Source organism: Camelina sativa, chromosome 3 (assembly GCF_030686135.1).
Source record: "Camelina sativa cultivar CO46 ecotype springtype chromosome 3, ASM3068613v1".
Taxonomy (NCBI): Eukaryota; Viridiplantae; Streptophyta; class Magnoliopsida; order Brassicales; family Brassicaceae; genus Camelina; species Camelina sativa.
In genome coordinates, this window is record NC_141882.1 from 31542357 (window position 1) to 31563508 (window position 21152).

At 38.4% G+C, this 21152-nt stretch overlaps 3 protein-coding genes and 1 pseudogene across 3 annotated transcripts; 1 reads left to right on the forward strand and 3 right to left on the reverse strand.

Moving 5' to 3' along the window:
- Positions 1-2556: 2556 nt before the first annotated feature.
- Positions 2557-3714, reverse strand: LOC147947980 (uncharacterized; annotated as a pseudogene).
- Positions 3715-3751: 37 nt separating this feature from the next.
- Positions 3752-5353, reverse strand: LOC147947981 (uncharacterized). The gene has a single exon (XM_087507495.1). It carries the CDS (start codon positions 5351-5353, stop codon positions 3752-3754), a length of 1602 nt encoding a protein of 533 aa, XP_087363621.1.
- A 537-nt stretch (positions 5354-5890) lies between these two features.
- On the reverse strand, positions 5891-6796 carry LOC147947982 (uncharacterized). Its single transcript, XM_087507185.1, has 3 exons — positions 6656-6796; positions 6355-6501; positions 5891-6256 (listed from the first exon to the last, which is right to left on the reverse strand). Exons 1-3 carry the CDS (start codon positions 6710-6712, stop codon positions 6116-6118), a joined length of 345 nt encoding a protein of 114 aa, XP_087363311.1. The 5' UTR covers positions 6713-6796; the 3' UTR covers positions 5891-6115.
- A 1236-nt stretch (positions 6797-8032) lies between these two features.
- LOC104778187 (late embryogenesis abundant protein 7) lies at positions 8033-9182 on the forward strand. The gene is made up of 2 exons (XM_010502578.3): positions 8033-8291; positions 8531-9182. Exons 1-2 carry the CDS (start codon positions 8235-8237, stop codon positions 8981-8983), a joined length of 510 nt encoding a protein of 169 aa, XP_010500880.1. The 5' UTR covers positions 8033-8234; the 3' UTR covers positions 8984-9182.
- Positions 9183-21152: the final 11970 nt, after the last annotated feature.

Below are 21152 nucleotides of genomic sequence, written 5' to 3' on the forward strand. Positions count from 1 at the left end.
CCACCACACCATTCACCCACACTATTCCTCAACACCCCTCCTGCGGATGCCATACCTGGATTACCCCTTGACGCTCCGTCAGTATTAAGCTTAAACCACCCTTGATCAGGAACCACCCAGCCAATTTCTCGGACCACCCGTGTTGTTGCCCCGGAGTGATTCACAGTAATCGACTGTGCCTTTGTCACATCCATTGTAAGCTTCTTTACAAAGGCGACCCGATCCCTGCAGACCAATTTCTCCCCAAAAACATCACAGCAACGCCATTTCCATCCCCACCAAACAGCCAGTGCAAACATTGTTGCCCAATCCCCGTCACAAGTACTTGTCCCCTTATCCAGGTTATGGTACATCCACTCCAGTAGAGACATTGTAAAGAACTCTCGTCGCTTACTTCGTGGTAAGATTCTCCTCCATAAGCGAGACATGGCAGGGCAATCACGCAACACATGCATACTCGTCTCTATCCCACCCCTACACACCGTACAAACATCAGATTCACTGAGGTGACGGTGCAGCCTCTCCGTATTAGTCATTATAGCCTGATGTGCTACCAACCACAAAAAAAGCTTTACTCTTTCCGGCACCACAACTTGCCAAATCCGTTTGTAAAAACAGCCCATGTTCTGCCCCAATCTCTCCTCCTTTGTTAAGAAAGCATACGCAGAACCTACAGTAAAACAACCATCAGCGGTCTCACCCCATGATATTCTATCAGTCACACCCGAGAAGCTATCCAAGACGACAGTCACCAGCTCAAGCTTAGTATTGTCGGATACAAAAGGCGCTATACACGCAACATCCCATCCCCTGCTATCATTCCACAGATCCCGAGCTTTCAAATCTTCAAGACCCGATGGTATCACACCCACTACATCCGTAATAAGTGACTCCCCTGACAACCACTTATCCTTCCAGAACCTGACTGTACGCCCATCTCCCACGACCCAACTCAAGCCTTTGCTAACGACCTCCCTCAGTCCTAACCCCACACTCCGCCACGTAGACGACCAATGACTCTTAGTGGTCATCCAATCAGGGTCCTGCACACTCCCGACTTTATATTTTCTCCTCACCACCTGTGCCCATAAACTAGACTGATCATGCAGGACTCTCCACCCCACCTTCGCTAGTAAAGCCTTATTCATCTCCTTCGCTACTCGAATCCCCAGACCCCCCTCATCCTTCGGACGACACACACGTTTCCAAGCAACCAAATGTTGTTTTCTTTTTTCTGTAGTACTACCCCAGAGGAAGTCTCTAGAAGCTCTATCTAACCTCTCCAAAGTATATTGAGGAAGTTTGATCGTACTCATAGTATGCACAGGTATCGATGAGAGCACTGATTTAGTCAACGTTACCCGACCCGCAAAACTCAACATACGCCCTTTCCAACCTCCCAACCTCGATGTAACCTTTGCCAGCACCTCCCCAAACGTCTCTTTATTTATCCTCTTATGTAGAATCGGCATACCAAGATACTTCCCCAAATCCTTTGTTGATTGAATCCCACTCTCTGCACTAATCATCTCCCCCAACTCCCTAGACACATTTTCAGAGAAAAAGATCCTCGACTTCTGCATACTAAGTTTTTGGCCTGAAGCATTGCAAAATCTCTCTAACACACCCCGTATCACTCTTATCTGTGCCACTGAGGCCTCAGCAAGCATAATCAAATCATCCGCAAAGCATATATGCGATAAATGAGGACCCGAACCTGACAACTTAATAGGTTTCCACTTCTTCTGCACAACTGACGCTTCAATCATATGACACAAGCGTTCAATACACAAAACAAAAAGGTATGGCGATAACGGATCACCCTGACGCAACCCTCTTGATGGCTTAAATGGTTCTGTTCTTTCCCCATTCCATAACAAACTCATTGAGGGACCTGTAACACACTGCATAATCCAATGAACCCATTCCTCAGGCAACCCGACTGCCTGTAACGTCTCTTCCAAGAACTCCCACCGGACTCTATCATAAGCTTTCTCCAGATCAATTTTCAAAAGCATCCATCCTTTCCTCCCCTTCTTCCTCCTCATGGAGTGGACCGCCTCCTGAACAATAATAATATTGTCCGTGCCCAACCTCCCTGGGATGAAGCTTGTTTGAGTAGGCCCAACCACCCTCGTCATCATTCCCTTTAGACGTCCCACTAGAGTCTTGGTAATAGTCTTAAAGAGCACATTACATAGCCTTATAGGACGGAACTGTACAATAGTTTCTGGCTTTAACACCTTCGCGATAAGTACCAGAAGTGCATCATTTGTCCCTGGTGGTAGACAACCGGTCTTAAAGAACTCCAGAAAAAACTGTGTCACCGACTGCTTGACTATCTCCCAATTATGTTGATAAAACACTGGCTGGAAACCATCAGGTCCAGGGGCCTTATACTGACCCATACTGCGGATAGCCGTTTCTATCTCCATCTCTGAGAAAGGCTTATTTAACGCCTCTTTATCCGCGAGAGACACCCTTAGAAAGCCCACGTTAGACAATCTCTCCACCACAGGATCTACATCCTCCAATGAATACAAGCGCTTATAATAATCAATCGTCAAATCCTCCAACTCCACTGCATTCGAGATCCACTGTCCTGCATTTTAACATATCAATCTGGTTCCTTCTCCTGCGGATGATTGTTGAAGTGTGGAAAAACTTAGTATTGCGATCACCAAGAGCAAACCCCTTCTCGCGAGACTTCTGATACCAGATAAGCTCCTCTTGTTCCAACACCACATCCAACTCCTGTAAGAGTTCTGCCTCACGGGCTAAAGAAGCATCTATCTATCGGATATCAATTTCAGACTGTATCTCCGTAAGCTCCCTCATTAAACCCTCTTTCTTCCTCTGTACATCTCCAAAAACTTCCCTATTCCACTTTTTTAAAGTCCGCTGCAACCCCTTAAGTGCCTCTGGTGTTGTTTTACTACCATCCCAAGAATTAAACAATAACTCCTTAAAACCCGGATGAGTCAACCAAGCGGCTTCAAAGCGAAAAGGTCTCCTCTTTGGATCGCTCCTCTTTTCCGGCGACAGCTGCACATACAACGGTGCATGATCTGAGGCCAAAAAAGGCAGGTGAGTCACTGTTGCCTCCTGCCACTTTAACCTCGCATGAGCACAACATAAAACCCGGTCCAACCGCTTAGCCACAAAGAACCTCTCTGTTCTTCCTCGCCTCCAAGTGAATTGATTCCCCTGAAAGCCCATATCAATCAGCGAGAGATCATTTATCCATTCGCCAAATTCCAAAGAATCCGAGGACAAATGACCATTTCCACCAGACCGTTCATCAATCCTGACAATAGTATTAAAGTCTCCCCCAACTATCACTGGACCATCCACACTTCGTACCACATCTTTGAGACTATTCCACAAACCACTCCTCCTACTAGCCGATGGAGCAGTATCTGTGCCATTCACAACCTTAGCATGGATAAATTGATCAGTAGCCTGAACTATCTCAACCTCTCCTATCCCAGTCCGCCATAACAGCCAGATTCCCCCACTCTGTCCAGATGCATCCACACGATGAGACCCATCAAAACCCAAACCTCTACAAATCCTGCCGGCTCTATCCCCCGCCGCATGAGTTTCAAAAATAGCAATCATATCCGTCGCAAACTTTTTCAAAAGATATCGAATCGATCTTCTAAAACTAGGTTTATTTGCCCCCCGGCAATTCCACATAATGCAGTTTATCATTGATACACAACAAACAAAGAAATTACCGGGAACATCACTAAGCGGAGATCTCCTCCGTCTCTTCAGGCAGAGTACCACCATGATCCCCCTTATCCCCTGTCAAGGGCAACACACCCAATGGTGAAGGACTATCACTCACTCCATTCACAACAAGTTTGCCCGAACGACCTTCCTTTACCCCATCACCGGTGTCCGCCGTGAACAAGCCACCGGGTCTCCCAATCACCTCACCTTCCACTCTCAATCGCTTTCCCGACGATAAAAAGTCAGTCTCCCCGCTCGCTGGGCCGTAAATCAGACCCATCGTAGGACGCAAATGTTTTTTCAAGTTGGGCCGTGGCCCAGTAACTCCCAAATTCTTCTTCGAATCCATTTTCTTCTCCACCACACCTTCCTGTGTCCCACTCCGACCCGTACTACCCGACACCCTAAACACCATTTCTTTTCCGGTTGTCCCTGTCTCCGTTCGACCCATTACATTTTCCCTATTCTCATTCTCCTTATTCTCTTCTAACATATCCGTATCAGTACTTGACTCCTTCTCCACCATATCCACCTCCAATTCACCAAAACTATTCGAGACAGCAATAACTACATTCTCAGCCACGACCCCAGTACTCCAACGTGTGCCGCATATGTTTCTACCTACTGCAACCTGAGACATATTAGATGTCCCCGAATCAACCCGTCGACCACGTCGTTGAACCGGTATAAAACCCGCCTCCACCTGAGCTCCCAAATTCATAGGTTCTGAATCCCCCACCTTTGCAGTCGTCTCTTTGATCACCTCACCACTCAAACTCTCCACCCTCTGCGGACAATGGTGTACCACATGACCATACATACCACACGCAGAACAGATAGTAGACAACCCCTCATATGCTACATAGAATCTCTCCCCATTCACCACCACAGATCCTTTCAAAGGCCTCCGCAGATTCACCTCAACACAAACCCTAGCAAACCTGCCTCTCGCCAGATTGAGTGTCGTACTATCAACCTTTAACGGCCTCCCCAGCCCCTTAGCAATACACATCAGGATTGACTTATGGTAAAAATCAAAGGGTAAATTACTTAACCGAATCCACACTGGTGTTGTGACAATATCATCAACAAGAGGATCAAAATTCGACGACCAAGCCTGCGCCGTCAAAACACTACCAAACACTCTCCACGGTCCCCCAGTCAAGGCAGCCAAATACTCCTCCTCTTTCTCAAAACGAATCATAAAGAACTGTCTCGGCGAGTCCATTACATTCATCACACCATTCGGTTTCCAGATCTCCTTCAGTTTGCGGATCATAGCAGGGAGTGAAACGTTCCGCCCAAGAACTTTCACAATCATACACTGCTTCCACAGCCCATGCATAGCTTTCAAGACATCATCCACAATAGTTATCACCGGATCTCCATCCTCCCCATCCGGAAAGGCCAGCGAAACCCTTTCCGTCACAAACTCATCAGATAACACCTCCTCCGGAGCCTGGATTCCACCACTCATACTCCCTACGACCTTCTGCAACCAGGACTGGGACATATCCGGGGGATCCCCCAGAGGTCTAACCCTCTCACCCGTATCCATCATCACCACTTCATTGGGACTCGTCGAAACCCTAAAATCGCCGCCACTCATCACCATTGATTTCGGCTACCTTTTTTAAAACAAATTGATGTTCATAATATATACTGTCTGAAAAACTGTATATATTATGAATGGTTTGATATATTTTCGGTTTGGTTTGGGGTTTCGATCGAATTGTATCTTTACTTTTTCTTTTCTTTTTTGTCTTATTCGGACTCTTTGGATTTTTCTACGTATACATACATTGTATAACTCTGAAAGAAAAAAATATTGAATTTGAAAATGTTACGTTGCTATAAATTACATATATATATATATCTATTATTTTTAAACACATCTATTATATTCTTACGTTTTCCTGTCAAAGACCGATGACATTTGCAAGATATTCTATTTTTAATATGGTATTAAAGATTTTTTAAACATTATATTAGTTTTCATTAGTTGAAAATCAACTGTTATATGTGGTTTTTTTATTATTAATCAAGTTTAGTTATATAAAAAACACTATTATTGTATATATGTTCAGAAATATAAAACGATGTGTGGTATAAAACCTTATTATAGTAATACAACATATAGTATTATGTTCGATTAATAATAAATCGATAATATTATTATAGAGGTACTAATTTATAACATAAACACCCTCACTCTAGGGGGGGATAAGACATGTAAACATGTCTCCAACTTACAATAATAATATACCCAAAATTTAGAAATTTGAACAAAACAAGCAATCATAAAACAATATATTTTTTTTCTTGGTGTCGAAAAGGATCTGTGATCTGTCCATTTATTCGTAAATATATTTTCCTTTCAAATATTCTTGGAGCCGGGTTTGCCCAGGCGGTTAGAACCAGCCGGGCTGCTAGGGCTGTTTGTGGTCGGACTCATCCCGAGAGTGTTCTTCACAGCGTCGGCTGCTCCCTGTGCCATGTTCTTCACTTGTCCACCAGTCTACACACCAAAATCAATAAAAAAAAAAATGTTAATGCATATAATAAATGTCTCTTTAATTAATGAAAAATGAGAAAAAGAGAGAGAAACAAAAAAACCTGTTGGATGACACTAGAAGCCTGGGAAATTAGGGAAGGGTTGTTCTGATCATGTTCTGAAGATGCGTGTAGCTGTGAGTGAGTACGGTGATCAGCATTTTGGTTCATTGCATGTGATACGTTGTTCAAGTACTCTTCCTTCTTCAGCTATAAACACAAAAAAATATTATTATTATTATTGATGTATAGTTCATCACAAGATAAGATATTGAGTCAAAATTTCATAAATAAAATAGCGTATGTTAAAGCATTAGCGTCTGTACGTATTTACAGTAATCTAATGAATGATGTTTATATGTACCTGAACCTGACCCGTGACTTCTCCGGCTTCGTGGCTCAATTGCTGGCTCGACGACATCTTCTTGGTTGATCGGTGAATTTCTTAATCAGTTACGGTTGTAATTAAGTTTGTCAAATACTTGATGGGATTAATATTCGTTAGATTGGTATTTATACGACTCGAAATTCGTATATTTTAGTAAAATCCTAAATCTAAGCACTATACTAACACGTGGAAAATAAAACTATCGATGATTGAGATGGCTAATTTTTTTGTGGATGTGAAAGTTTTTAGGACGTTGCTTGGAAGGAGGATGACCGGCAAAAGGGAGATCTCAAACCTTTTTTTTTTCCGGTCGCAACATTTTTTTCTTCTACTGTTGTCAAAAAATTCATGTTATCATGTATCCATCGTAACCAAACATCAAGAAACAAAACTACAAAGCACTTTTTTAATGAATAAAAATATTATTATATTCACTAGTTAATCTTGCAGTTATAATAAACACGGATAAACATATGAAATTCAAAGACTAAATTATATTCTTCTGTATTATTTTTAGCACTGAGTTTATTTCATTTTCCTGTCTGCGCTTGTATTTTCTACACGAATACACGTATTCGTTTGACATAAATTTCAAATAAATTATCAGCTCATTTGATTAAACTGTACAGACATGCTAACACCAATAGTTTAATAGTTGGAAAGGTCCGATCGATTTAAAGAATTTATAGAGCTTAATTCTTCGTATCCAGCTGAAAGAAACTTTTTAAAATAACGTCGAGTAATCGAGTGCATGTAAAAATTATTTTATATAGGCCATATTCGTTTTATCATTTACCATTTCCATGTAAATAAATGATACATTTAAATGATTCATTTCAACGGCAAATGACCCAACAAATAAAATAAACAAATAGTTCATTTAGATGGTCAATCAATATAATTAATATTTCTCCTGTTATTTTTTTTGAACTATCTTTATCCAAATGATCTAACTAGAATTATCTAAATGAATTTTAAATTTTTAACTAAAATTTTAAAACCTATTTAAATGATTTATGTAAATAATTTTGGATGACGCTCTTTTTTTTAACAAAAACAAACAACAACGGAATGATTCATTCATATGGTCAATCCAAATGAATAAAAGTACAACACAATATTTGATTTCTTTAAAGAAAAAGTAATATCTAGTGCGCAATGACGGTTGCATATAGCGTAATTGAGTACATGAATATCCGGGGTATCCGGGTAACGTGCGTCACCACGTGTCTAGCATCTTCCGTAACTCAGGTTTTACCATGACGTGGCATATCAGCACTGGCCGTCATCAGAACGAGAAACCTAACTCTAACACTCGCACATAACTCCAAGTTTCGAAACTTCGTCACTTCCACCTAACCAGGACACGTAGCTACACACATGTCGAGAATCTGCAACACATTCTTGGTCTTACGCCGACTAAGTTTTGTTATAAATACTTCTAACGAACGAGTCGGAGACAATTCACATTTTCCAAACACAAAAGCCACAGGATCTAAAGAAAAGCGCTTAAATATCAAGAAAAGTTTTGGTTTCGAATTTTCGAAGAGTTAAGATGACGTCGCATCAAGAACAAAGTTACAAAGCTGGTGAAACTAGAGGCAAGGCTCAGGTACTAATGATTTATATGTTCTTTCTTTGTAACACTACTATTATTTTTATTTTTTGGCAAAAAATCAAAAAAAAATTGTTTTTAGGTTGAAAAGAAAAACAAAATGATTGTGGAGTTATAATTTTATGATGTATCGTGTTAGTTGATTGGTTGTTAAAAAAAAGTACCTTGATATTTGATTAAAAAGGAAATTAAAGTCATCTGATTGATATTTTTAATGATCAAATCTTAAACTGCAGGAGAAAACAGGGCAAGCTATGGGAATGATGGGAGAGAAAACACAGGCAGCTAAGGACAAAAGTCAAGAGACAGCCCAAACAGCCCAACAAAAGGCTCATGAAACGGCTCAGTCTGCTAAAGACAAGACGTCTCAAGCTGCACAAACAACTCAACAGAGAGCTCAAGAGTCCAAGGACAAAACGGGAAGCCACATGTCCGAAACCGGAGAAACAATCAAGAACAAGGCACATGATGCAGCGGAATATACCAAAGAGACTGCAGAAGTTGGTAAGGAGAAGACAGGTGGGATCTTGGGCCAGACTGGTGAGCAGGTGAAGCAGATGGCTATGGGAGCCACTGATGCAGTTAAGCACACTTTAGGGCTTGGCACTGATGAAGGAAACAAAGAGCATGTTTCTTCAGCTCCAAGAACTACTACTACAACCACTACTCATGAGACACGGAGGAAGTAAAGAAGATGATCAAGATTTGTTTTGCGTTTGAGTTTTCATGTTTGTTTCCTTTGATTACTGTTTGTTGTGTTTGTGAGATTATGTTGATCCTTGTTGTTGTTTATTGGGTTTGAGTTGTACTTTTACCTGTTATTATGTAACGGTCTTATACTGGAGACTTGCTGTTTTAGGCCGGTGAATAAATTAATTATTTTCGTTTTTTAGTATATAAATAACACTATCAAAAGTACTAATATATATTATTTATACTAATAAAAAATAAGAGATTAAATACTTTACTAATTAACATTTTTTAAAATTTCTATAATTTTTTATATTTAAAATTATTTTAAACAACCAATCAAAATTTGACATATTATTTATTAATTTTTTTTAATCTCTAAAATTTATTAAAAAAAGAAAAATTTTAAATTTATAAAAGTAAAAGAACTATACACAATATCCTACATCGGCTATAAAATTTTTAGATAATAGTTTAAAAGTATATTCGGTTTGATCCGGTTTTTTATTTGATCAAACTAAAACTTTCAAAAGTTTCAAAAAAATAAACTATAATATTTAAAAAATTTAAAAGTTTTAATATTATAAATATTCAAACTTTTAAAAGTTTTAGCATTTAAAAAGTTTTTAAATATTATAATTTTAAAATTTTTTAGCTTTTAAAATTTTTTAAAATATTATAATTTTTAAATTTTAAAAGTTTAAAATACTATAAATATTAAAACTTTTTAAAAGATTCAAAATTTATATTTCGAAACCTTTTAAAAGTTTAAAATATTATAAATATTTATGTAAAACAGAAATTATCTTATTTATCTACGTTTGTTATTTTTATTTCTTATGAGCTGTAAAACATATTTTTGTGTATGATTTTATAGATAAGTTGATATTTGTTCATTAATTTTTTTATTTTTTATCTTATTTTTTATTTTTACGAGAAAATAAATGATTTTGTTTTTGGAGTTTGATGGATTAACAAGTTGTGTGATAGTCTAAAAAAAAGGTTTTTTAGTGCAAGAAAGTGAAGAAGTTGACGGTAAAAGGTTCAAACTCCAAAAATAAAATCGTTTCTTTTCTCATAAAAATAAAAAATAAGATAAAAAATAAAAAAAATTAAGAAGAAAAAGAGTATAGCGAAGAACCAGACGGTAAAAGTAATGATAACGATTACCACAAAATTTGACAATAGAAATTATAAGAAAGAATATGAAGAATAAAAAAACATTGAATAAAAAAACACGAAAACATAGGTGGTAGCGATCAATTAAATATGAAAATGAGTTAAATTCATGATGATAAAATTGTTTTGTTTTTCTGGTGGTCAAATAAATGGTTTAGGATATGTGAGGTCATCAGTTTAATTCGTCTCGCCTGGATGTCGAGTTAAATTCATGATTTTTTTATCAGATTTGATTTTATAACACAACTGATTTTTATATTTTAAAAAATTGTGTATCTGAAATTTAACTTTTTCCTTAATACTAATTTAAATTTTTTATAAGATAATATTTTACTATCGTCATCAATCATATATAATTTTCATCAAAATATATCAAATATACCCACGCGTAACGTGGGTTCAAAACCTAGTCTATACTAAATAAAATTAGGAGCTTGGAGCTTATAGCTAATGCTGTTCACATAAGATTTAAATCTAATTTCACTAATTAACATTTTTAAATTTTTAGAATTTTATATATTAAGATTGTTTGGTAAAAAAATACAATATATGAAAATAAAATAAATATCGTAAAATATTTCAAAATTTTTAAAAATATATATGATATAATACTAATGAAAATTAAAAAATATGAAAATTGATAAATGAAATTAAAATACTTAAGAATATTTGTATTTCAAATAATGTTAAATTTCTAGAATTATTATGGCGATTTTTCCGATATTTTTAGCTATAAATAAAGAGCTTGTAATACAAGGAAATTCTGTTTTTATAGTTAAATGGAAAATAAACACAAAATACATTAGAAATATTTGATCCTAGAAAATTTCTATTTTAAAGATGTTTAATTTCTAGAGATAATCTTAAATTTCTAGAAATTATTATGATGGTTTACCCTATATTTTTAATTTTATATATAGAGCTAAAAATTGAATGCATTAGGTTAATTAGATAGTGTTGATATTGTGGGTCTTTATATTGTTTTGGTTCTTTTATAATTGAATTTCTTATTATACGTTATGATTTTTTTTTCTCTCGAAGTTGTATTTTTTGTGTTTCTTTTTATTAAAAGAAAAATTTTATGAGCTCTTATTATTTTACTATGAATCAATATAAATACTTTTTTTTTGCTTAATTTGATTTATGTTTTTATTTTGATGTTGTGAATAAGACTGCATCTATATAATTTGAAAATTGAGATTGCATGAACGAGCAGATAAACAAAACCAAACTGAAAAATCGATAAGGTATTAAGAATTCTGTTTTTTCTTGGTGTGTCTATCCGTTTGTTTATTTTTTATATTTGTTTTTTAATTTTTTTTTATTTATTTATTAAGAATTCTGTTTTTTGTTTATTTTAATATGGTTTAGTTTTTGTTTCTTTTTTTTTGTTCTAACGAACCAATGTAGCTGTCAATTTTTGGAAAAGAATGATAAACATATCACTAAACCTGTCGTTCTCTTCCCTACTGCTGTGAATTAAGGACAGATAGAGGTTTGTAATCTCAATCCTATGATTACCATTGCTTAATATGTTAATATGTTATCTACCTATATATGCAAGTTTAATGTTTTTATATACATATTATCACATACAATATAAACCACTAAAAATAATCAGCATAACATCCTTAATTTGCATGATGCATATATGTTATTGTAAGGATTATATAAGTTTAGGACTTATGTGTAATTAACCTAATTACTTTTGTAATCACTATATATATTGTAAACATACCATCTAATAAAGACAAGGCATTATATTCTATATGGTATCAGAGCTTTACGATACCTAACCCTAAATTTTTTTCTTTCGCCGCTTCCCTTCTCCTCTTTCTTCTTCTTCAACGTTCTGTTCTTCTCCTCTGATCAAGTCTGAAACCAACTCGCCGGCTCCTGTTTCCGAGACCATTGTTGTCTCCTCCACCCCCACGTTGATGAACATCAGTATGTCCAACGTCACGAAACTTACTACGACCAATTTCCTCATGTGGAGTCGCCAAGCCTATGCACTCCTCGATGGCTACGACCTCGCTTCGTAAGTCGATGGATCTGGTGATATTCCCTCTCCGACGTGCACCACCAACAACGTAACCACTCCGAACCCTGCTCACGCCTTATGGAAGCGTCAAGATCGCCTGATCTATAGTGCTCTCCTTGGTGCTATATCTCTCTCGGTCCAACCGCTCCTCTCCAAAGCTGTCACCACCGTGGACATCTGGTCGAAACTGTCGTCTACATATACCAACCCCAGCCATGGTCATGTACAACAGATCCGCACTCAGCTGAAGCACTGGACCAAGGGATCCAAATCCATTGATGACTACTTTCAAGGTTTCACCACCCGCTTTGATCAGCTTGCCCATCTTGGAAAACCGGTGGAACATTAATCTCAGATTGATTTCATCCTTGAGGGTCTCACCGATGATTTCAAGACCGTGGTATATCAGATCGAAGGTCGTGACACATCACCATCCTTTGTGGAGGTCTACGAGAAGTTCCTTAACTATGAGTCGAAACTTGCAGCGAAAGCTACAGCGGCTCCGGTGCTTCCTGCAACTGCTCACAATGTCTCATATCGAGGATCCAACTCCAACAATCGTCATCATGGTCGCTCCAACAATCGCAACACTCAATCCTCGTCGTACCGCCCTAACTACACTCCGCGACTGTACAATGGCAAGTGTCAGATCTGTGGCGTTCATGGCCATAGTGCGCGTCGCTGCTCCCAGCTTCAGCTTCACGCCAGCTCCTACACTCCCGGCGTCTCTCCGGTTGTGTCTCCGACTCCGTGGCAACCTCGTGCGCACATGGCGGCTGCCAACATGTACAATGCCGGGAATTGGATCGTTGACAGTAGTGCGACACACCACCTCACCTCCGACTTGAACAACCTCGCACTTCATCAGCCATACACTAGCGGTGAGGAGGTTACTATCGCTGATGGGTCCGGCTTACCCATCACTCGCATTGGTTCTGCCATTCTTCCTACCCCAACTGGTTCTCTTACTTTGAAAGATGTTTTATATGTACCTGATGTTCAGAAAAACTTAATTTCTGTGTATCGAATGTGCAACACTAACGGTGTCTCGGTTCACTTCTTTCCTGCTTATTTTCAGGTGAATGATTTTCACACGGGGGTCCCTTTTCTCCAAGGGAGGACTAAGAATGAGTTGTATGAGTGGCCGGTCACAATACTCTTTGCTAGGTCCTTTTTTGCTTCCCTAACTCCCAAAACAGGTCTTTACCGCTTTCTCACTCTTTACAACAAAATTTGTCTTGTTTTGATTGCTCCATTAATAAAATTCATAAACTCCCTTTTTATTCAAACACACTTGTTTCCCATTACCCTCTTGAATACCTATACACTGACGTATGGACCTCCCCTTTAGTCTCCGTTGATAATTTCAAATATTACTTAGTGATTGTGGACCATTTCACAAGATACACATGTTTCTACCCTCTCAAACTCAAGTCTCATGTACGTGATACGTTCACTACCTTCACTGCGCTCGTCGAGAACAAATTCTGGCGGAAAATTGACACTCTCTACTCAGATAACGGTGGTGAGTTCATTGCTTTGCATCCTTTTCTTACAGCTCATGGCATCACTCATCTAACAACTCCACCGCACACGCCGGAGCACAACGGTATATCCGAACGCAAGCACCGTCACGTGGTTGAGACAGGCCTCACCTTGCTCAGCAAATCCTCGATGCCGATGACGTATTGGACTTATGCCTTCTCGCCCGCTGTGTACCTTATCAATCGCATGCCAACATCGGTGCTTGGCAATGAATCTCCGTATGTGAAATTATTTGGGAGTGCACCAAACTATCAGAAGTTACGTATATTTGGGTGTATGTGCTTTCCGTGGCTCCGTCCTTACACTCCGCATAAACTCGCTGCCCACTCTGCTCCATGTGTTTTCCTTGGCTATTCCCTCACGCAAAGTGCCTATCTCTGCTTGGATAGAGCTACCAGACGCATTTATACCTCCCGCCATGTCCAATTCGATGAAACCCTGTTCCCATTTGCCACCCCTCCAAACACTCAACCTCGACCCTCCTCTCCTGACCAAACACCTGACACTCGACCCACCTACATACATGTTGTGACTTCGCCACTCTCCACAGCTCTGTCTTCGTCCCCTCCTGTGCAACCGCCCTCGTGTTTGGATTCTCACCACACACTGTCATAACAGTCTCCGGCTCCGCCGCTATCTCCCCGATCGTCTCCTGCAACGTCCCACAACGATAACACCACTACGACTTTGGGCCTCAATTCCGACCAAGGCCCATTATCAACCAACACAGGCCCATCTCCTCAACATAGAAGCCCACCAACTCAACCACGACAATCGTCCCCCACTCCTGCTTCGACACCGTCTCACTCTCCTTACCGACACCGACGTCGACTCCTTCTCCCACGCCGTCACCAAACCTCTCACCGTCATTGTCACCGTCACTGTCACCGTCACCTACACCTCCACCAGTTTCGGCTCCTCCACCTCCTCCACAACTCAATCACCATCCCATGCAAACAAGGAGCAAAAACAATATTGTTGAACCAAAACACAAATTCTCTCTCACCGCCACAACCTCCACTCTTCGCCCTGTCATTCCAAAAACTATTGCCGAGGCGTTGCGGGATCCGAATTGGAGACAGGCCATGTGTGATGAAATGAATGCACAGATCCGCCATGGCATGGCTGAGCTGGTTCCTCCACGACCTACTCAAAACGTGATCGATTGTAAGTGGATATTTACTCTAAAATTTAAACCTAACGGTGAAAATTTATAGGTATAAAGCACGAATTGTTGCGAAGGGGTTTAAACAACAATATGGCCATGACTTTACTGATACATACAGTCCGGTGATCAAGTCCACTACGGTTCGCTCTGTTCTCCATGTCGCGGTGTCGAAGGGCTGGTGTCTCCGTCAGATCGATGTTAATAATGCATTCTTGCAGGGTTCCTTAACAGATGAAGTCTATGTTACGCAACCCCCCAGGATTTGTAGATCAAGACCGACCTCATTATGTGTGTCGACTACACAAGGCGCTTTATGGTCTCAAACAAGAACCTCGCGCTTGGTATCAAGAGCTTCGTCGGTATCTGCTTACGCTTGGCTTTGTCAACTTTGTTGCCGATACGTCTCTCTTTACATACCGACAACATGGTGCTATCATTTATGTTCTCGTTTATGTCGATGATATGCTCATTACTGGGACCAACACCGCCTATGTCACAATCTTTATTCATACTTTGGCAGCTCGCTTCTCTCTCAAAGACCTTGGCGAAATGAGCTACTGCCTAGGCCTTGAAGCTACAAGAACTTCGAAGGGTCTTCATCTCATGCAAAAGAGGTACATTATTGATTTACTGGCTAAAACTAATATGTTGAACTCACAACCTGTCTCCAATCCAATGTCCCCGACACCGGCTCTCACACTCAACTCGGGAACACCACATCACAACCCCACCGAATACCGGACTGTTCTTGGTAGCCTCCAGTACCTCTCCTTCACGCGTCCCGACATAGCTTATGCTGTCAATCGACTATCTCAGTTTATGCATGCTCCCACTGATCTCCATTGGCAAGCTGCTAAACGCATCCTTCGATACTTAGCGGAAACATCTTCTCATGGCATCTTTATTCGTGCTGACACTCCTCTCACACTTCATGCATACTCGGATGTCGATTGGTCTCGGAACCTTGACAACTGTGTCTCCACCAATGCATATATCTTATATCTTGGAGGCAACCCAATCTCATGGTCATCGAAGAAACAACGGAGTGTCTCGCTATCGTCAACGGAAGCAGAGTATCGAGTCGTCGCCAACACTGCGTCTGAGGTAAGTTGGGTCTGCTCTCTTCTTACCAAACTTGGCATCTCTCTCCCTGCACCACCGGTGATATACTGTGACAACGTCAGTGCTACATATCTCTCGGCCAACCCTGTCTTTCACTCTCGCATGAAACACGTTGCCATTGACTTTCATTTTGTCCGCGAGTATGTTCAGTCCGATGCTCTCCGTGTAACTCATGTCTCCACACACGATCAACTTGCTGATGCATTGACCAAGCTTCTCCCTCGTCCTCAATTTGTAAATTGCTTATCCAAGATTGGAGTAACTGAAACTCCTCCATCTTGAGGGGACGTGTAAGGATTATATAAGTTTAGGACTTATGTGTAATTATAGATTAATCTAATTACTCTTGTAATCACTATATATATTGTAAACATACCATCTAATAAAGACAAGGCATTATATTCTATAGTTATGTCTCTCTTCCACCTCTTCCACTAGGATTTTTTGATTCAACTACCGAATACTTGACATGGTATGTATGCCCACTCACAGACTTACATATGTTCAGTGTCTTAATCAGCAAAATATGAGTGATTACGTTGAAAATACATTACTTTCCTAACGTAACTAATCACTATTATTTTTTTGGCAGGGTACTGCCGTACTGATAATGGTGACATTGACAATCATACCTCAATACCACAATGTTTGTTAGATGTTGTAGGTCACACTTATAAATTCCAAGTAACTCTTACGCCTTATAAACTTCACTGTTACCCGCCAAACTATCACAATTACACCCATTTTTGAGGAAATTACTGGTCTTGACGGAACTCTCCAAGAAGAAACCATCTCCGATGATGAAAATGATAATGCCAAGGTTGGCAGCAAGTACAAAGAAAAACGTATCAGTCGTGCATAACTTGGATTCACAGCAACGTCCTAATCAAATTAGCACTGCTTTCTAAAATTCTTTTCATGCAAACTTTAATAGTTTTTTTTTAATCTTTGACTGGTTATGGGATTTCAATATAATATGTAATCTCCACAGTAGTGTTATCCATTTGATCATCTCTTCCGTTGAATGATGATTTTGTGGTGAAATTTTGTGTTTGGGTCTGTGTTTTATTCGGGATAGTGTCGTTTTTTTAAGGATTATGTCAGTTTTATGTTTTAGTACTTTGGATTTGTCTCAAAGATGAATGAACCTGAAAGCCACGTTCGCAAGGCCTAAATTGCTGGTCAGTCAATGAGTCAAGCCTCTTCTCCGAAGCTCTGCACAAATGATACGTTTGGTTCAAGACTCCCTTTGGAATTTCTCAGCAGCTTCTAAATATCCTTCAGTCACAAGAATAAAAATCATAACAAGAGTGTTCATGTCTTCTTTCCTAAGCTTTACAGAACTTAGTTATCATCTTCTTGGAAGTTGTCTTTGACTATCCCCGAATAAATTAGGACCAATGTATCTAATATGCCTTACAAAAAGGGAAAAAAAAAGTGGAACACACACAAGTATGCCAAAACGTGCACATATTTTGGTAGTTTAGTAATTATTTTTTTTATTTTTTTTTGGCAAAACATTTTTATAATTGCTTTAACTAATATATAGGCTAATAGCAAAATATTAATACTAAACAAGGAAGAGAAAATGGCAAATCATATTTGTAAAATGAATGAAAATCACAATGAAATCAATAAATCACAATTTAATAAATTTTATCTACTAACCTTTTTAATTATTATAAAATTAAAAATTACATAAATAATACTAAAAATAGAAATAAAACATTTATACTACCTTTTATTATTATTATTTATCAATGTCTAGCTATTTTAAAAATTAATAAGCGTAAACAAAGAAAGTATATGAAGAATATGAAAATGATGAATGTAAAGAGAAATACGAATATATAGGTATTGACGGCCAATTAAATAAATAAAAAAATAATATTGATTCATGATTCTTTTGATCATATTTGATTCCTTTAACAAAATTGGTTTTTATAGTTTTTAAAATTGTGTATTTGAACTGATTTTTTTACCTTAATAGTAATTTTCTTTTTATAAGATCATATTTCATAACTATTATCAATTGTATATTTTTTTAACCCAAATATATCAAATAAACCCACGCATAGTGGGTTCACAACAAAGTTTATATATATAGTGTATCAAATATAGTCACATTATATAACGAAAATAAATTTATTGAAAATATAGCAAATATAATATTAATGTTTGTATGCTAAATTATAATATCAAAGAAACCAGTGGCGGATCCAGGGAGAAAAGTAATATGGAGCTCAAAATTATATTTATCTAGAAGTTTTTTTCGCAATGAAAAAACATAGAAATGTATGTTTTTAATGCATCTTCTTAGATTCAAACCCTTGAACTTTCAGTTATTATGGGGCACTCTTCCCAAATGGGCTAAAAACTAATAATGTTAGCCAATTATTTAAGCAATTTTTATAAGAGTGTATGGGGCACGTGCCCCACCTATTATACATGTAGATCCGCCACTGAAAGAAACAATAATGAAAGCTAAAAAATACTTTATAATGTACATTATTATCATTTTTTATAACAAAAAGATTAGTTCATATGAGCTAATTAGCTGGAAGAAAGTTTACAAACAGAACATAATGCAGAGAGGTACACGCTTGACGTGCAACGAATCCGTATTTTCATTTGCATTTCGGAGAAACTAGAGATAAATAGAAATAAGAAAACTCTCCTTGTCAATCTTGATGTCGTTTAGGTATATCGAGAAGGCCAACCAGTCGAGAGAAGAAGCCACCATCTTCATCAAATCTGAACTATCTGTAGAGAAAGCCACATCCCTAAAATCATTATCAATCATGCACCGCATAACCCAAATGAAAGCTTCTACTTCTGCATGTAATGGAGAAGACTACGCCAGAAATTGGAGGCTCCCTTAGTTGGTGAAGATCCTTGAAAGTAAGTGCAATACTATCCTGCACCTGCAAAAGGATCAGACGCTTTCCAAGTACATCTACGAAACACGATAACCTGAATAAACCGTTCTCCGAAACCGAAGAGATGAAACAAAAGGGGGTGATGGAATATCCTCATCCTCAGCCTCCACCTGAGCCTGCTGCCAGGTCATCACCTCCCCTTCCGCTATCCGGACATCCTCATTGGGGCGTTCATACAGATTCTTAAAAACTCGAGCATTCCTTGCTTTCCAAATATACCACATGAGCCAAGGAAAAGCCTCTAGTTGGGAATCCAGATTTTTAGGGGTCAGGAAGTGATCCACATTGGCATACATAGACTATGTCGGGAAGGAGTTCAGCCCCATCGGCAACTGTCCGGTCAGGGGACACACAAAATAGAGGCTTTTGAAAACCTTGGCAAACAGTGCCGCCATAATTGGCTAACAATGAATCTGGAACCTTGGCAAACAACTCCAATACTTTTGAAAGCCTTGGCAAACAATGAGTCTGGAACCTCAATCAGCCAACAAAGCCGAATTAAAACCATTGACATTCCTAAAACCCAAGCCGCCCCTCTGCTTACTACAGTGGAGCTTCTCCCAAGCTAACCAGTGCATACTTCCTGAATGACCATTAGTAGTCCACCAAAATTTTGCCACTGCACTAGTAAGTTTGGATGTGATTGTTTTTGGTAAATGAAAACAAGACATCACAAAAGTCGGTATAGCAATCACAACTGACTTAATCATCACCTCCTTACCCTTTTTGAAAGCAATTTTGCCGTCCATCCATTTGTCCGACTCTATAGCCTATCTCTAACGAAAGAGAAAACCTTAGTTTTGGACCCACCCAAACTCTCAAGAAGACCTAAATATGATCCCATGCCGCCAAGATTGGAAATCCCAAGCACCCCCTGCATCTCCGTCTTTGCCACCTCATCAACCTTATGACCAGATTGAATTGAAGATTTTGCGAAATTAATTTGCTGGCCAGAGACAGCCTCATACTGCTTTAAAACGTGCAAAATAGCACCACATTGATCCTTATCTACCTTACAAAAAATAGATTATCATCCGCAAACAGCAAATGCGTAACTGGTGGACACTAGTTGGCCACCTTAATTCTTGTAATCCGCTTATCGGCCTCCGCCTTACGGATATTTGCAATCAAGTTCCTAAATCACCTTGCATGTTCTCAGAAACTATTGTGATGTCGCACCCTGATTTATCATATAAAGGTTATAAATTCAATGTTACTAGGTTTATATTCCTGTAATTTTGGACAAATTAGATAGTTTGAATTTTTCTAAAATTGAAAGCTAACTAATATTACATGTATTGGTTTTTCCTCCACCCAAAGAAGTAACACGGCGTTTAGGCGCAGTCGGACAAATCTGTCTTATCTAGATGCCAAATAATAAATTTGAATTTGAATTTTCAGTTAAGTTTCCATTTTGGTTATTTAAGAAAATTTAATTCACGACAAAATATGTATCTGTTAATGGATCCATACATTGGGAAGACAGAAATTTCGCAGAGGCTGAAGTGAGATGCAAACATAATATGATAATTACATTTCGAATACAAAATATATAATTAATTGATGTATATATTGTAAATTTTTATTGAAAGGAACAAAATAGCATATAAGAAATACAAGTTCAGAGGAGAATATTTATTAAGAAACATTCATCAAAAGAAAAATAGGCTGAAATTAATGATAATTAATTACGGTTAGTATTTGTAAATATGGAAAAATTTCAACATTTCACATAATACTAAAAGACTAAAAGTTGAAGTGCTTCCAAGTCATATATATGTAATTTAAAAGAGACTTTTTTTTTTGGTTTATTGTTAAACTTTATACCAGATAAAAAATGTTTACATTTTACAATGCATCCCCAAATCTGTATGCCAGCGAGACCCAGATACTTTTAGCGAAGTCACATTCAAAAAATAGGTGGTTGTGAAAATCTAACCCGGAAGAGCAGAGAACACATGCTGCATGGACATACATTCCCCACCGTGTTAGCCTATCCCTCGTGGTTAGTTGTCCTTGGGCTGCCAACAATGGATGAAAGAGAATCTTGGTACCGCCTCCTTGAACCAAACAGATTTAGCCCATGGAACAGTGAGAGAAGCATTCAAAATTTGCATCCAAGTTCCCTTGGAAGAGAATTTACCAAAGAAAGAGCATCAGGACTGCATCCATTG

Excerpts from the sequence above, each read along its gene's own strand:
- LOC147947982 (XM_087507185.1), bottom strand. The coding sequence starts at position 6,712 with ATGTCGTCGAGCCAGCAATTGAGCCACGAAGCCGGAGAAGTCACGGGT. Across the intron at positions 6,502-6,655 it reads AAGTCACGGGTCAGGTTCAG|CTGAAGAAGGAAGAGTACTT; the intron begins GTACATATAAAC and ends TTGTGTTTATAG. Across the intron at positions 6,257-6,354 it reads CTTCTAGTGTCATCCAACAG|ACTGGTGGACAAGTGAAGAA; the intron begins GTTTTTTTGTTT and ends TTTGGTGTGTAG.
- LOC104778187 (XM_010502578.3), top strand. The coding sequence starts at position 8,235 with ATGACGTCGCATCAAGAACAAAGTTACAAAGCTGGTGAAACTAGAGGC. Across the intron at positions 8,292-8,530 it reads AAACTAGAGGCAAGGCTCAG|GAGAAAACAGGGCAAGCTAT; the intron begins GTACTAATGATT and ends CTTAAACTGCAG.
- LOC147947981 (XM_087507495.1), bottom strand. The coding sequence starts at position 5,353 with ATGGTGATGAGTGGCGGCGATTTTAGGGTTTCGACGAGTCCCAATGAA.